Source organism: Pan paniscus, chromosome 13 (assembly GCF_029289425.2).
Source record: "Pan paniscus chromosome 13, NHGRI_mPanPan1-v2.0_pri, whole genome shotgun sequence".
In the NCBI taxonomy this organism is placed as follows: Eukaryota; Metazoa; Chordata; class Mammalia; order Primates; family Hominidae; genus Pan; species Pan paniscus.
This window is the reverse complement of record NC_073262.2, coordinates 124,819,711-124,838,100: the sequence shown is the minus strand read 5'-3', so window position 1 is coordinate 124,838,100 and position 18,390 is coordinate 124,819,711. Positions and strand designations below refer to the sequence as shown.

Genomic DNA, 18,390 nt, shown 5'->3' with positions numbered 1-18,390 from the left:
TTGAGCAAATCCCTCGGCAAAGGATTTATTAAATTGAGCTCTCCTGCTCCAGAAAAATCTTTTCCTCCCCTCTTAAATGATCTGACTTTAAGAATTACAATTAAGTTGCAAAATTGTTAACATTGCTCTGTAAGGAAATCAATTCTCATCTTCTCTTAAGCTGGCCTCCTGTAACAAGCTGCATCTGCCTGCCCTGTAGGACAGGATGGATGTCACTTCCATCTCAAGCGATCGCTCGTCGAAATTAGAATCAAACCTTAAAATGAGCTGAAACTTTTTGCTTCCACTTTAGAGTTTTCCTGATTCTCTGTGCTTCCAAATGTGGAGTTTCTACCTCTAGCGAGCAATTATTTTGGTCTCCTTGACTGCTCTGTGAATCCCATGAGGACAAGGCATCAAACTACCAGAGTGCAGAGATCCTACTTGATTCCCTTTATATCCTTCCAACCCCAAACACAGTGCTTTCCTCCATATTAAGTTTCAATGGGTGGCTCACGCCTGTAATCCCAGCACTTTGGGAGGTCGAGGCGGGTGGATCACCTGAGGTTAGGAGTTCAAGACCCACATGGTGAAACCCCGTCTCTACTAAGAATACAAAAATTAGCTGGGCATGGTGGCGGGTGCCTGTAATCACAGCTACTGGGGAGGCTGAGGCAAGAGAATCCCTTGAACCTGGGAGGCGGAGGTTGGGTTGAACTGAGATCCCGCCATTGCACTCCAGACTGGGCGACAGAGCAAGACTGTCTCAAAAAAAAAAAAAAAAAAAAAAAAAGTTTCAATGACCTTTTGATGTAGGAATTAGAATATCTTTAGTTGGTAGAAATCCTCTCTCATTTTAGGGGAAACATCATGTGCGCTCCGTGGAAAAATCACCCCAAGTTCTACATTTAAACTTTGCAGATGTAAGAGTTGGGCAGGAGCACAGGACCCATGAAAGGCCTTATATCACAATTTCTCAATAGTTTAGATATTCAGTTACATTTCTTGCTGCCATAATTGCCCTTTCTCTCCATTGACTCATACAAAATACTTGGGCTTTGAATTATTTGAGGGTATTTTATTATATTGTATCAGGCTTTTCTGAATGTACCTGGTTAGCATAGTGCTTGACACAGCGTGTTCTAGGAGCTTAAAGCTGTTGTTGAAATAAATAAGACACAAATGAATTATTTTAGATAAAAAAAGGCTTTCATTTCTTGAAACACTTACCTCTTTGGCATTTATTTCCACCGAGATCAGTGCAATGTTTCATATTTTGAAAGAGATGAAAAAATGGCTCCACTTATCCTCTGTTCAATTTATATGACCATCCAGAAGCTATACCCACAGTGACCACAGAAATACAGAGACAGACTAATAAGAATATAAAATACAAGGCTTGGTGTAAAAGGCAAGGCCACATTTAGGACATGCGTCATGCAGGGGTCACAGAGGCTCACGTATCCTCCCCAGAAGGCTGTCTACACGTAGGTGGGTGGATGTTGAGGGTAGGGAGGGGAGTTCCTGTTGTTCCTACTCCTGCTCAGTGATTCCTGCCCATGGTCCTCATAAGGTTCATGGGGGCTGTTGTTGCAAGACCATGGTGGGTCCCTGAAGCCCCTCTACTGACCTTTGACACTAAACTCTTCTTTTACTCCTGACAATTCGCCCAAACAACACAGAAGGCAGAGAACTCTTGCATCTATTTGCCCTTTCAGTAAGAAGCCTCTAATCTGTTTTAGCATAAAAAATTCATTAAGAATGTACTATTATTTCATCAGTGAAATCCTTAAATTTTAAATTAAATCCATAGGTCTGGTTTAGCAACCGCCGTGCAAGATGGAGGAAGCAAGCTGGGGCCAATCAACTGATGGCTTTCAACCATCTCATTCCCGGGGGGTTCCCTCCCACTGCCATGCCGACCTTGCCAACGTACCAGCTGTCGGAGACCTCTTACCAGCCCACATCTATTCCACAAGGTACCGAGGAAGAGTCAAGGAGATTAGAAAGTAACTTCCAGGCGATTTCTCTGGTGGATATTTTATACAAGTGAATTCTTCTGCAGTACTGACACCATGTTGTTAATTGTAATACATCAGGTTGTCCTGAACGTACCTATCACATTTCAGAAACATAGTTTGTTCTATGATGTATCAGCATATCTCTAGATAAACTGTGCTGTAATATAATTCAATTGCAGTATTTTAAAACAAATTAACCTTCCCAAATAACCATGGGATTTGCTTTTCTTTTGTTAAAATTTTATCTCTACGTTTTACTCCAGTTTGCAACTAACTGGAATTCGATGATGCTTACTAACTGTAGGAATAATAGAGAGAAGGTAAGCTTTGACAAAGTCATTATTTGTTAGCACACAGAGGTGAATGGGATAACGTTAAATTGCAAGATCCGATTATTTTGGATTATGAAAGAGCATTCCAGGCATTTGAAACTATATTATTACACAAATATTTAGGTGCTTTAAAAGTATATTTAATAAGAAATTTGAGACTTGCAGTCCTTATATTGGTTAATTCTCATATTGGTGAATAACATTCACTACCAAAATATGCTTGTTAGCATTGCTAATATGATTTCTGCATTAGTATTCTGGGTGAGCCTGCGGTGAGAGTATATATGTTACTTACAAGTATGTGCAGAGATAGGTGTGACTGTATCTGTTATGGGTGATTCTACACCTGCAGGTTAAGAAACGCAGTTTGAAGTGAACATTTGATTTGATCAATAGATGCTCCTGATGGCCTGGTGGCTGGTGAACTTTTGCACTGAACTTTCTCTGCTGGCCTAAAAGAAAACACGATGGTTGACAATCTTTTTCATTTCAGCCGTGTCAGATCCCAGCAGCACCGTTCACAGACCTCAACCGCTTCCTCCAAGCACTGTACACCAAAGCACGATTCCTTCCAACCCAGACAGCAGCTCTGCCTACTGCCTCCCCAGCACCAGGCATGGATTTTCCAGCTATACAGACAGCTTTGTGCCTCCGTCGGGGCCCTCCAACCCCATGAACCCCACCATTGGCAATGGCCTCTCACCTCAGGTCAGTCCCGTGTTTCTAGACAGACGATTTGCTGTATACCAGAACCAAATACTCAATTCCCTGAGGCAGTAGTGTAATGAATTGCCAAATTTAAACCATAATGTATTCTTTATAGAAGCCACATGATTTCAGTTTTCTGGTTTCCTTTCTCTCCACCCTTCCTACCGGCTTCATCAAAAGTTGTAGCTTAGACTTAAAATTCAAGTGATTTTTGATATAATCTTGGAGACTTTGTGTTCATATTTAGCTGTGAAGGTGTTTGCCATGTTTTGTCTTCTCCATCCTAGTTCTGGGCTTTGGTTAAGAAGCTTGCAAACAGTGGCAGGTTTTTTGTTTTAAATTGTATTTAAAATTGATAAGGTTTCAATCAATTGATAAGGTTTTAAATTGATGAGGTTTCAATCAAAAGCACCTCATAAGAAAACACTAAAGCTTTGACAAAACAATCAGAGAGGAAGCAAACAAGTCCTGTGGAGAGAGACCCAGCTGATGACTACGAACTCTGGAATAAATGAGTTATAAATGCACAAATTAGGGGAATTACTGCTCTTTGGGACTATATAAATATTTGAATGTTGTAATTGTTTTTCTAATTTGCATTGGACTATGAGCTTTTCTTAGGAGATCACATTAATAAATTGCCTTGATAATTGCATGTGAGAGGGTTGGTTACATTTCCTACATGTGGCATCTGTCTGAGGTTGACATTATTAGCAGTTGTTTAAATACAGATCCCTTGATTTTATTAGAGAGTGCTTGGCCCAGGTGGCAAGGATAGCTGCCCACTAAATTTGGAGAAATGTCACAAGGGGTTGCAATCTATAATTGCAATCGAGAATCTCTTCAGAGAGTTTGAACAGCTTTATCTGTTCTCAACCCCCTTTTTCCTCTTGGTGGTTAGAAAAACAGAGAGAAGCTCAGAATGACACAAATGAAAAGTGAAAAGACAATTATACTCAATTACACACTAATCACTGACTATCACCGCTGCCTAAGCACCAAGAGGGCATTCTAATAGGCAGAAAATGAGATTTTAATGGCACAAAGGGTGGCCAAAATAACGACTCGTATATCTTTGCCTCTTCGTTTTCTTCAACTTGTGGTGTGTGTCTTGGGAGTGGAATTCCTGGGCTCTGCAAGACAGTGATAACTGTGAGCAGCTGAAAAGTTCAAAGCCGGAGGAGTTGAAAAGAATGGATAGCAAAGGCAATGAAATAAACATTTCCGCCTAAAGGCAAAAGTTCATAAATCCTTTTTTGTAACAGTAAATGTAATTAAGTTTCATAGATTCCTATAGCACATCCTGGGATTAAAAAAAAATTATGAGGTGGCTTTAAACCTCAGCTGAAAAATAACAACATGAAAACAATGAAAGTGCTTCCTACAGGACTTTAATACATTTTATTTCCAAGTACTGGCATTTGTGAATGTGATTTCTGCATGAAAATCATGGACTTATATTGATAGAGTCATCCTTAAAATACCCAGATTCATGGTACATGAGCTTCTTCCACAACTTAGAAGTAACATCAGAAGTGCTTATCTCCACGATTTTTTAAGATTTGTAGTTTTGGGGGCTGTAGAAAAGCTTTTCATGAACATGATTTGGTTGAAAGTTTTAATAAAAGTAAACTCCTGCCCTAGCTGCTTCTGCAAGGTGAGATCCCAGATTCCATTGGCATTTCTTAGTACCTTATTTTATTCAATAGCAATAAAACTAATAAGAACCTGTATTCTATAAGTGAAACTGGTACTTTCTTGTATAAGTGTATTATCTTGTATGTTATGATGTGTATTCTTTTGTATTATATAAGTATCACATAAGTAGAATTGCTAGAATGTGATCTCAACTATTAATCCTTGACTTCAAGAAGCCTGGCTATGATTCTGGAGTTGATGGTAGAGCAAAATCATTCTAATACTAAGCAACGGAAAATTCCATAGGCATTTTTCCTGTATTTCTTTACTATATCTTACATATTATGGTAATTCCTTATTACATTGCAATATGCAGGGTATTTTGCATTTCTGCCATATATTTCCACCTCAAACCACCACTAGGAATTTATGTTCTCTTGGTTTTTGTAGCAACCCCACTGAGTTAGAAAAGAGACAAATAATATGAAATTCCTCCTTATTTCCTCAGGCAAAGTTAAAGAGCAAAGGACAATGAGTAAATCAGTATCTTGCCAAACATATTTATGCAACAGTGGAGTAGGAAAATTGGATTCAAACTTAGATTTCTGTAAACTTTGGGCTATATCACTTCTCTGTAATGACACTATTTAAACAAGAGGTGCCTACACTACTTTTGCTTGTCTGGCTTTCTTAAAAATATTTTAAAGAAAAATGTGAAGCAAAGAGCTCATGTCTAACACCCTGGTTTACTTGTTAACTAAAGAAGAGACTAGAGAAAGGCTTGTGACCTATAAGTCACTGCTTATCATAGAGTAATTATGAATATATTGGATCATATAACACGGACAGTGTTATGCTAACTGAGAATAACTAATAGCGTTATGATTACCATTTCTCCTTTTCCTCACTACTTACTCTTCTACTTCCTCTACCTCTGTCTGGTTATCTAATATGCAGAAAAACCAACTGAGGCCCAAAATGATTGTCACCTTCTGCCAGCCAAAGGATTGATAGGGAGGTAATTAAGACTAGAATCTAGGATTCCTGGTTCCTGGTCTAGGATCTTGTCCATTATAGTCCAGAGTTGAATGAAGAGAAAACAGGTTTCATAAAAAAACAGATGCAGGAGGTTTTAGTCATATTATAAAATAATTTAGTAGAGACTAGTTTTTTAAAACTTTTCTGTTCAAGTCAATTTATGCTCTTTTTGCTAAGTTTAATTTCCATTGATCTTCTATCTTCTCCCCATATTAAAAGCATTGGATGTTCATTGTAGAGGAATAAAAAAAATTGCTTAAAAAGTGTCTGTAAAGTAGAAAAAACAACCCCCAAGGCAACTACCATGAGTATCTTTGCATATTGCCTTCTAGCTTTTTAGGTTCTTATGCCTCCTTTAGAAACATAATTGAGAAAGTAGAAAGTAGTGCATACAACTTTGTATCTTGCCTTTTCTCTGTCTTTACGTGTCATCATAGGCCTTCTGCCATCTGTCAATTTACACCGAATTGGTTATAGTTTTTTGAGTCACTGTGATCAGTTCACTGTAGATCTCTCTGGTGGAGCTATTTGACATGTTAAAAATATTTCTGCATTTTATTCAACTTTTTCCCTAGAGCCATTGAAATTGATGTATTGTTTGCCATCCACACTTGGAAATTGTGAGCTAGAGTATGTGTGAATGATTGTAGAGTGGGCTTTCTAGTTTCTCATCAAGGAATTAATAGACACTATAAGGATAGCCAAAGCATTTCTCTCTCTCTGTGTGTGTGTTTGTGTGTGTGTGTGTGTGTGTGTGTTTGTGTATGTGTACAATAGTTGGTTTTTGTTTTGTGTCTCTAATGTATCTTTTCCCTTGAGCAAAGGCTGGGAATTACAGCCATTTGCCAAATGGCGCATCATAGATGCCCTCAGTCCTTTCCTCAGAGAAGGTCTCAGCTTCATGAGGGGCTGGTGTGAAGCAGTGTCTCAGGGAGGTCACACCTGTCCAGATGGTCAGAGCTTGGCAATGGACTGATCTGTATTTGTGACAGCCTAAATCTCAGAATACCAACAGCAACCTTTAGAAACTCTGATGTCGTTCCTCCTCAAGTTGCTGAAAGGGTCTGTGCATTATTTAATCATTGGCAAGTTTTTCTTGTTCTGAGGGAATCAGCAACAATATCTGGGGAATATTTTCATTTTGCTTATTGGAAAACTGAGGCCAAGGCAACACAATCATTTAATTGATGGAGTGAGCTAGTGGCAGGGTTAAGAGCCAACTGTATGTCTTGTCTAGTTCTTACTAGTTCTTCTACGAACACAAATTACACATTTTAGTGGCTGGTCACCACCAGAGGAAGCATAATGTCCTAAGAAATTTCCCAAGGGCTGCCCCAGTGATATTCGGCTGAATTTTCTTGCAGCCATGGTTGAATGGCTTCACAAATGGTGGGCTTGGCTTTTCATTCTATCGAAGGCTGCATGTGTCAGGGAATTTAAGGTGAGATTCTCAGTGATGCGTGAGAGGGTGGAGACAGGCTAATGACCTCAAAATTTTCTACCATCTCTGGATAGCTGTTTGAACTGCATAACCTTTTTGGAGATGGGGCTTATAATGAATGACAAAATACGCTCTGGGAAGGAAAGCATTTAACTCACTGCAACACGGGCTGTCTTCTGTAGTACCATCCTTCTGAAAGTTTCTGTTCTGTTGATGTGAGGACAATATAGTGCATGGGGTAATACAGACCATTTATTTCCCCTCTATCCCCAGAGAGTACATTACCAGCACCTTCCTACACATGCAGGAGGAAAAAGGAATGCTGCCTTGGAATACGGAGTACCGAGGAAATACTACCATATGCTCAAGATGTGAGGCTAATTAACATTTGGCCCACGTTCTTCTAATTAACTTTTCTTTACAAGAAATACTACCCTGACTGTTCCCCCACCCCCAAGACACACATAGCCAAACCCCCAAAACAAGACCAATTAAATTAACAAACTTTTATCATTTCATGCCTCACCCCCCACCCGACTTCTACAAACTCCACAGTTCTTTGGTAACAGTTTCTAAAGATTTCCTGAGTGAAATACAGTATCAGTGGGTTACACTGTTTCTAGGAATCTTTTCTATTGTTTTGTAGTATACAAAATGGGCCAACTTGGCTGCATTTAGGGTTCATCAACCATTGCAAATGATTCTTCAAATGTTTTGGGTTTGGTAAAACCTAAAACACATTTTTGCCAAGCACTTTTCCTCCTTAATTTTTCAAACTGTATATTTTAAGGAAAATTTGATCCATATGGTTTTGATTCATTTACTCTTATATCACTGACATTTTTTTTCCCTATGAAGTTGTTTGATATCCAAGAAGCTTTCTGAGCCTTTCCTACATTCATTTTAAGCATTTTCCTCCCTGAAAACAGGAAGTTCTGTTTGCAACCTCAGAGCCCATAAATTTTGAGTTCCTCTCAATTCAGCAATACTTACAAATACATTTGGTATAAATCTGGATTATTATGAACACATTTTATGTTTAGAACAGATAGGCAGATTTTAGTTTCTGGTTTATGAGTGAAACCAATGACAAAATAAGAAAATAGGCTTAAATTACAAAAAAATAGTTTTGTTTTAGAGAACCTTTAACTGTTATTAATAAATCCCCATGGTAAGAACTATGCTGTGAGGCCTCGTTTCAAATTTTGTCCAGGTCTTGGGTAAGATGTAATTGAATAACCAGTACACCTGTCCTATTTCATGGATAATCTACTGAGGAAAGAAAAAATTCTCATAAAGATTTGTGTACTGGGCTTGCAAAAGCCTGAATGTTTGCCCACCACTCAGCACCACTCAGGAACAAAGAGGAGGTCTGCAGATCTCATCAAGTTTATCCACCATTCATCTAGTAAGTTCGGCTGAATCATCACAGACTTGTGTTGATGAGATACCATCTCTGAAATAGACCCAGAAAGAGCAGATAGCTCTTTACACTAATAAGACTGTTGTTAATGGCATAAAATGCCAGGATCGACTTTTTGTTCTTATTCACATTTTACAAAAGCAAACCTTTAACTCTACCACCCATCCAGTTGCTTTTAAAGAATAATATTAAAATTGAGATTATTAGTGTGTAATGTATGTAAATTGCATATTTGGTGTCAGCTACGCCTATTAGGAAGCTTCTTCGTTTCATGCATATATGTATTAGACTATCGTGGTTCCATTTCAAATTAGATTTCAATTGCTCAGCACAGTTCCTTTTGACAAACATTTGTTAATCCTGAAACTTATTAGGAAGAAGCATTTAAGTGTTAATATGTGTACACAAAACTCAAGACTGCTTTTGATTTCACTTGTCATTTTTGGGACCACAGTGCTAACAATAATCTCAAATTCTTTAGCTGCCAAGGCAAAATGATGGTTGTTTGCTCATCCAGGGGGTAAGGACTTGTTATGTGGATGGGATATAGTCATTAAAAATTGTTGCATTGGGTACTTCTCTGTTTCATTTGTTGCCGTTAAAATCTTTCCTACTATGGCTTGGTAATTCCTTGCCTTTCTCTTGTGCTGTTGATATAGGTCAAAGCAATAAGGTTCACCCTGGTGGTACAGCCAGCTTCTATTTCAAGATAGCTAATTTTTTGGGACGTTTTTGGGTACGCATCCAGAAGCTACCTGATGCTAGTCTTGTTGATAAGGCATTCGTTTCACACACTGGTTGCAAATTCTCTGCCCTTGACCTACCTTTATCATTGTGAAGAATCAGACAAGCAAGTAGCCTGACACCAACCTATTTCCCAATGGAGGGGCTTTCTTCCCTTTACACTTTCCAGGAATTTATCTGTAGAAGAGAAAGGAGTGATTTTGATTAAAGAAATTTGTTGGGTGTCAAACAAAGCTGGGGGCAGAGAGATATTTTTTACAAAAGTGGCAGCCTCTCAAAGGCTTGAGCCTCTTTCTGTTTCTTTTCTAAAGCAGTTTGTGTGCTGATTGCCAGGGCTTCAGAAGCCTCGATGTTTGTGAAGGCTCAAGAATGTTTATGATCATAAACGAGCCCATTTCAGCTACACCAGAATAACCACTGGCCATTTGGAGGTTTCCATTCTGCCATATTAGGTTTTCGAGATGTTCTGCTCATGGATGAAAACATGGCTGTTAATCCATTTGTTGAATCAATGAGCAGGCTGTAATTGACCTGGTACTTTTGGTTTTTCTCTAAGGCTGTGGTCGCTACACTTAAGAGTATGAGGAGAGCCCTGGTTTATGTCAGCTCCAGTCATAGCCTCTTGAGTTAGTTTAATTTGGCGAATTGTGAAAGAGACAACAAGAAAGGGAGAATGTAGCACCCAGTGACTGAATCTTACATCATGTCACTGAAATGAACCAAAAGAAAACCTTCCTTGCTGAATTAATTATTTTTGTGTCTGCCGAGTTGATTTAAATAGAAATTCTGTCAGCTATGTTCTCCTGTACATTGGACAAATCAAATGCAACAACCTCGTGTTTTCTTTTTTAGTCCCATTTCAATTCCTCCAGCTTTTGAGTCGAAAAAAATGAGCATTATTGCTTAGTCTATAACTAAGCAACTAGGATAAAAAGTTTTTCTTTGTAGTCAGCAATACATAGCCGTGCTAGATATTATGTGGGGCCAATGGCCTGAATCAACCTTTTATATGTGGGTGGAATGCGATGTAAAGCTTTTAATTTATTATTGCATTTGCAAAATGGCAATATCTTCAGAAATCTGAATACTTGCATATTTATTCAATTAGGGGATGAATGTGTGCTTTGTACTACAGACACAGAAGACTTGATTTAGTCATTAGTTGTATACTATTTGTGTGTGTGTGTGTGTGTGTTTGTTTTTCCAAAGAATCTGTCTCTGTAAAACAGTCTGGGTTTCATCAGAGGTGTATTTTTTCAATGTATAGTATAATATTTAAAAATTGCTCTTGACATTTAGCTCGAATTCAGTAAACTAGAGTTTCTGAGATTAGCGATTGCACCTCTGCTGATCAATGGAACAGATGGCAAATTGGGAGACATTTGGGGACAGTGCATTTTGCAGAATAACGGGGTAGCGTGTCTACATTGAAGGGAATATTTCTTAGCTGTGAGATGACTGTTCGGGTAACCTTTAGCACCGAACTAATGAAAGAAGCAAGCATTACTTAAAGAAGTAACTCTTCTTTTTTCTCACAAAAATACTGATGTCTCATTCTGGGCAGATTGCGTTAAAAAAATCTAGTTAAACTATTGCATCTGTCCTGAGATTTCAAAATACCTGCTGTAGAGATGATCCTCTATTTGTGTCACTCTATGCTTCTAGCTCAATGTCAACCCTTCCATGACTCTTCCAGGCAAAATTTCTTTTTTAGCCTCTATTGATGCCACATTATTATATTTATACCTTGTTGAAACACATACCAGACTCTATTCTATTATAGTGTATCCACACCCCCACTGCCTTTGATTATAAGCTTCTAGAGGAATGATGCTATTTGAATACCCTGAAACCAAACCAAGCCTCATGATAAAGACTTGTTCCCCAAAGCAGGCTCTGTAGAACAGTGGTGTGAGAGAAAAGTATTCTGAAGGTAAAATTTGGTAAAAGTCAGAAATTATATCCCTTTACCTTTCAGTGTACGAGTGCACATTAGCCTACTAAAGGCCCTGACAAGTCTTGCGGTATGAAAACATGTTTAATTTTGTTTAATTCAGTGTATTCTAATCTGATTATGGAGCCCTTTTGTTGAATACCAAACTATCAAGTTTTAAGGAACATTTCCTGGGATGTACCTAATAATGGAAAACCCACGTGGAGACCTAACTCTTGATCCATTTGTTTCTAAAATGGCTTCTTGATTTTTTCCACAGGTGAATTTTTTTTTTCTAATTAATGTCTGATGGTGTCTTCTGTCTCAACACACTGTCAGCCCTTTGTGTAAGAACTTAGAGTAGGGGGAGACTAATTTTAAAGAAGAGGCTATAAACTACCTAATAATATTTAGGATGAGGCAGATAAGGGGGTAAAGGAAAAGAAAGAATTCCTATCTAATGAACCGATTGCAGTGTGGGTATAACTCATTAATCTAAAGACAGCACCAATAGAGTTCAAACTTAGCCACTTACTAGCTGTGCATTTTCACATAAACTGTTTAAACTATCTCAGCTTCTTCTGTACCTTCTTGTTCAACTTAGATGATACTAAAAAAATTGTCTTGTAGACTTAGGCTGAGGAACATTAAGTGATTTTTGATAAAGTACTAATGCTATTGCAACAGGGTTTCATTATTGTTGTCTTAAAAATATCATGTATGGCCAAGTGTGGTGGCTCACACCTATAATCTCAGGACTTTGGCAGGCTGAGGTGGGATCGCTTGTGTCTAGGAGTTTGAGACCAACCTAGGCAACATAGTGAGACCTGGTCTCTACAAAAGATACAAAAATTAGCTGGGAATGGTGGCCTGCACCTGTACTCCCAACTACTCAGGAGGCTGAGGTGAGAGGACAGCTTAAGCCCAGGAGGGTGAGGTTGCAGTGAGCCGTGATTGCACCATTGCACTCAGCCTAGGTGACAGAGTGAGATTCTGTCTCAGAAAAAAAAATTATGTGAATCTCTGACAAAAATATACTTTTGCTTGTCCATGAAAAATAAAGCAAACACGGAAACTGAGTGACATCAAAGGAAAGGCGGTATGTTGGTAAATTGGAGTATTTTCAAGTATTCTACTTAGACATTTCAAAGATCTAAGGATTCATATTGATGTCCATTTAGAATGCAGTAACTCTAAGGTGGCTGGATAAGATAGTCTCCAGAAATATAATGTACTAAGATCAATTTATTTGAGAAATTCAGGTTACAATAGCATGAGAACCCACTATAATGAAAACTAAAGTCAACCCTTTATTCCATGGGGCTAGGAGCAGGGAGGGGAGAGGGTCATCCTGTTGTTTTTCTTTTTGTATTCTAGTTTTGACTTATTGAAATATAATATTGACATGAATGAATGTATTTTTGAAAATATACAGTCCATCTTCTATAACAATAGATACTGGGTAAATTAGAAGCAAGATACTCGCCTCAAAGGCAGGGGAATCTGATATGCAGTGGTGCTTCTCTCTCACCAGCCAAGGATAAGGGTAGCTAAAACATCATGTACCATCAAAAAGTTTTGGAACATAAGGGACAATCTAAGTGATTTTGAGTTTATCAATTGAGGAGCATTTTTCAAAATCACTAGATTACAAAGATTTTATTTTGCTAGGATCTGCAGGAACAGAATTAGTTTCTGAAGATCAAAGTAGGTTCTGTATGTTGCCAGCCTACATCAAGTTGCCTGTGCAGTAGGAGACATAACCACTGCCCAAATTATGACCATAAGCACAAGTCATCAGGTGGAAAAGAGAACACGGCATCTTTATTGGTTCAGTGTCCCTGGAGTTAGGTATGGGAGAGAATTAAGGTACATATGATTTTAGCTTAATGGTGTAGTAGTTTCTAGCTTTTGGGAGACTGTGTTCTCAGATGTTGTCTCACATTTGTAGAGTTGGTAGAAATTCCATTAATTTGATTAAATTTAATTTTTTTTTGAGACAGAGAGTCACTCTGCCACCCAGGCTGGAGTACAGCGGTGCAATCATGGCTCATTGCAGCCTTGACTTCCTGGGCTCAGGTGATTCTCTTACCTTAGCCCCCCAGTAGCTGGGGCTAAAGGTGCATGCCACCATGCCCAGCTAATTTTTTTTTTTTTTTTTTTTTTTTTTTTGTAGAGACGGAGTTTTGCTGTATTGACTAGGTTAGTCTTGAACTCCTGGGCTCAAGCCATTCTCTGGCCTCAGCCTCCCAAAGTGCTGAGATTACAGGCATGAGCCACCGCATCTGGCCAAATTCCATGAATTTTAAATGAATGCTTATTCTGCCTTACCACAGAGCCTATGAAACAGACCAGCAAGTGTTTTCTAAAGAGTATGTTCATTCTTAGACTTTTGCAAGCCTGTTCTCCATTTCCCCATGATTACCAGAAATACCTTTCCTGACATTTACTCATCAGTATCACAGGTAAATCAGTATCACCAGGTCTTTTCAGTTGGTTCTTTTCTTTATCTTAAGGATGTACCTTCCTTCACAAGAAAAGGGCAAGGAAGCGTCTTTTCTGTAGTCTTCAGACATTTCATAGATGCAATCTTATGCTATTGACTTTAGGCAGCCACAGAAATATTTGCTTACATCATACATAGTGTGAAAGAAAGAAGAAATTTCCTTGTTGAGCTGGACAACCATTTTCTTCCTTTAGCAGATCAGAATGTCTTCCCTACATGTTGTTAGAGTGGTAGGTAGAGGGAAAACTTTTAGGGAAATGGGAATATAGTATATATAGACCAACATTCCTCTGCTTGGGAGAGGCAGAGTTGAAGCTCTTTTCACTAAAAGGCAGTATTTCTAGTTTATTATAAGTGATTTGTGAGTCTCAAATGGGACTGTGAAGTTAAAGGTCACTAAGATTTGCATTTATGAATGGTTATTAGGGTGAATCAGCCTTGCATTTCCTTACATGGAAGTTTGGTTTACAGGCAATTAGAGAGAAAATTTTGAATGCCATATCACTGAAGTATTGTGAGATGCCCAAACATAGAGCTTTTCTCTTTCTATATTTAGAATCCCAAGTCTCAAAGGGTCAAGTAATATTTAGCAAAAGTATCCTAGAGTAGTCATGAAATGAAACCAAGATACACGTTTGATTTTCCACAGTCATGTTCTCAGACTGGATTTTGAAACAGTGATAGGTTTGAGCACACGCGCTTTAGAGGGCTACAGTGGTTGTGAGAAATTTCCTGAAATGAGAAGAGTTAACAGCAGGTAATGTCATTCCTCCCAGAAAGAGTTTGAGGCTCTGTGTGTTAAGTGATGAATGAGGGTATCTGACCCACATCTGTTTTACATTAGAATGGAACATTGCCCTGACATCCTCAGGAGCATTTGTCAAGATTCCCTGGACAGAGCTTCTGTAAATTACATGCTGCAAATGTGTCAGGGTCAGATAAGAGGATATCATTAACTCCCCCAAGTTTACTCAGGGCTCTGTCAGTCCCTCTTAATATGCTAAGGGCCAACAATTTTCCTGAGCCGTTTTGTTATATTTTTCATTCATAGAAAAAAAATATTTGCTATAGTCCCCCAATATTGCACATGTTCTTTTCCCATAAATCATATTAATTGTAGACATGGTCACAAAGCATATTAAATGCAGGCATGCGTAAATGAATTAAAACATATGAGAATTTTATTATGCCCATGGTGGGTCTAACATAGTCAAATACCAGTGGTATTAACTGGCATGCTTTTTCATTTAGGTGGAATGAACTTTTTCTTAATGGGCTTTACTGATAATAGATGGACGTGATATGGTTATTCATCACTGGCTAGAAGTAAACTAGAAGTTATATATATATATATATACACACATATATATGTATATATATACATATACATATACACACACTTTAGAGGGAAGGCTAGAAGCCTGAAAAACCACTTATATCATACAAAATCATAATTCACAATGGTTTTTTAAAAAAACAACTAAATGTGCATATTAAATGTTAAATTAGAAGAACATCTGCCTAGTTAAGAACAAGTATCTATGGTTATGCAACTCATTTCTGCGCTAATTCTCTGTCTAGATTTATATTTTAGTCATCAGTCCCTAAAGAATATTGCTATTAAACTTAACACTTAGCTCTATTGAGCAATAGGTATTCAAAATAGTTGATAAAAATAAGCTATTTCTGTGATTGGTCACAGGGCTGGAGATGAAACATACATAATCCCTTAGAGTTTAACTGAGACGATACTTACTGTACTCTTTACAATGAAAACATGGAAATGTATGCTGCATATGAAGCACACTTGTCTGGCACTCATACTTTTTCATCATGCATTAAGCACAGCTACTTGTAAAATGTAGGCTAAGGATTAAAATAAAACATGCACAGGTTTTCTATCTGGTTAGGTAAAGGTCAGTCTTGGCCTTTCCCTAACTCTCAGGATGGGTGAGAAGGTCACCACACATACCTTAAGAGAAACTTCTGCCTTCAGGCAACTTCCCTCTTACAGCTTTCAAACAGACAGGACCCAAAATCTAATTATTTAGATGCTAATCAACTGCAGGATAATTCCTAAGGCATTTGAATCTGAGGACATTTTCAGGAAAGTCTCTGCTCCTTAAATTTAGGTTTTTAACCTCAAAGATACAGTTACTGAAATTTAACCATTAGATGACTCCAGTAACACCCATATTGGCAAAAAACATTTGGATAAACATTTGAACATTTTTGATTGGTTCCGAAAATAAATTATATCTAAATAAAAAAATATAGTCAGTAGATTTTTGGAGGAAAGGATGGAAGAATAAAAAAACTCTTTATGTCATACAAAGCTGTAATTCACATTTCTTTTTTAAAAAGAACAAACTAAATGTGTATGTTAAATGTTAAATCAGAACATCTGACTACTTAACAACAAGAAAGAAAATAAAGACGTGAACCAAGAATTCCTACTAAAGAAAAAAGAAGCGCCTGGATGTGCACCATAATTTACTGAATCATTTTAGATTTCTGATAAGCTTCAGGCACTTTCAACTGATGGGAAAACCATAATGCTTGTGCCAAGACAAATATTTTCCAGACATATCATTTTAAAGGTAAATCTTAATTTGGCCCGTAGTTTTTATCTTTTTTATTTAATCTTGCAATAGGAAAATTAATTCAAGAGAAATATGGCATGAAGCAATTGTAAGACTTAGTTTTTCCTGAACCATATAATCTTCCAATCAAGATATAAACAACCTATTTGGAATTCTGAAACTTGAGAATGAGTTTAAAGAGATCTTCAGAAAATGTCTCTCTAATAATGCAAAAGATGGAGGAGCTGCTAGAAGAAACGTGGACATAAATTCGGAAGCTTTGAATTTGTTTTTAAAGGCTGTTCAAAGAACAATTTAGAAACAGTATGTGGAACACATTTCGGAGGTAACAATTTAGAAATCTGCTCAACAGATTTTTTTTTTTTTTAGATGGTTCACAAGTAAAAGTAAAAAGAAAGAGTTCTCCTTGCTTCCTTTTCTAATGAGACAGAGAAGAGATCTTTATTAAAGAAAAACTCTTTCTGGTCATTGCATCTCCTGGATTTACCTGGCATTTAATGAGTGTGATCAGTGTTCAGGAGACAGAACTGGGTAGCCTTGAATTTGTTTCTTTTTCTTTGAAATTGTCTGTCAAAACTAGGCAATCAAGCTTCTCTCATACCCCAAATTAAAAAAAAGAAATTGGTACAAAATGCCAGCCCTGTAGTAGAAATATCTTACTAATGGTTTAAGGGGAGGGCAAAAAAATCCACTTTACAACAAATGAAGATTTGATTTTAGGCTTTGAATTACAAATTTGAAGGAATGTGTAGAAAAGCGTGCATAAAAGAAATTCTGACATTATTCTTAAAAAGAAAATGTGACTGGAAGACATTCCATAACCATATTGGATAAGTTCTAAGAAGTTCATTTACCAACTTCTTTGTTCACAGAAAGAAATTTCCATAGCTTCCCTTGAACCATATGAAACGCAAAATAGCTTTTAAAGAAACATACATGAAAGTGTAATGGAACCCTTCTACAGAGATTTGAGGTTTTAAATTATGTGAGGGGAGAGTAATGCATTTTCTATTGATGTCCTCACTCCCCCCACCAACACTCATTTTTAAAAACTGTAAAACAGTAGGTTTTTAAAATGGTGTATATTTCTCAAGTTTTCTCAGTGTGAAATATTGAAATAAATCACATTATAATTATTTATTAATCGCAGTTTCAGGCCAAATGTAGGAACATGTTAGTGCTGTATTCCCCATCCTTTTAAGATTCTTGAGATTATGATTATAATATGTGACCATCACAGTGGAAATAAGAACTTGTGAATGTCTGTCTTGGGGGTTCTATCAGGGAAGTCAGAGGAACAAAAGATAACTGGTCTCTGGTCCCCTCTATGCTCTCACATCAGCCCCTCCAAGTATTGGGCTGCTGTGCTGAGCGCTGTGGCTAAAGGAGATGCCCTCACTAGCTTTCTGTGTGTGATAATAGTGACACACAGGAAGACCCTGCAGGTGTCCTTCCTATTTGATCATGTTTTGGGAAGTCTTAAAGCTACTCAGCCCTGGAACCTTTGAGGAACTATCTTTCTATTGCCCTAATACGGCTCTGCAAACAGGGTATCTTCTCCACCCTTCAATAGATATACTTCAAGGTCTTAAGAGTTAAATCCTTTCCTAAAGAATTTTCTAACGCAGCGACTGCCAAAAGTTGCTTCATGAACAACATCATAAGCTGATTTTTGCTTATAGGAAGGACATGTTTCTTCTCTTCTAGGACCTTCTTGGGTTCCCCCATCCCCTATAATTAGTTATTGCTGCCTTCAAAGTTATGCAAACAAAAAATGTGTGGCAGGGGATTTTTTAAAAAGTTTATCACAAAAATGTACATATAGCTCATGGGAAAGTGTGCATGTTTTGAATAAAATTCTGCTCTGAGCTCATCAATTATAACTGTACATAGAGCACTCCATTTCTCCCTTAAAGTGACATACCATTGACTGAATTTCAAGTAAGTATCTTCATGAAGGACAATATTAATTTAGAGTTTATTTTCCTTTTATTTAGTGCCACTGGATATCTTTCCTCTCTGGA

At 37.6% G+C, this 18,390-nt stretch overlaps 1 protein-coding gene across 3 annotated transcripts in view; it reads left to right on the top strand.

Moving 5' to 3' along the window:
* PAX3 (paired box 3) overlaps window positions 1-18,390 on the top strand; it is a 99,449-nt gene that overhangs the window by 76,220 nt on the left and 4,839 nt on the right. For all 3 annotated transcript variants that reach the window (XM_003818670.6, XM_063595289.1, XM_008972032.3), the window contains exons 6-7: window positions 1,793-1,958; window positions 2,826-3,040. In XM_003818670.6, coding sequence (XP_003818718.1) covers window positions 1,793-1,958; window positions 2,826-3,040 — 381 coding nt within the window. The remainder of the gene's footprint in view (window positions 1-1,792; window positions 1,959-2,825; window positions 3,041-18,390) is intronic.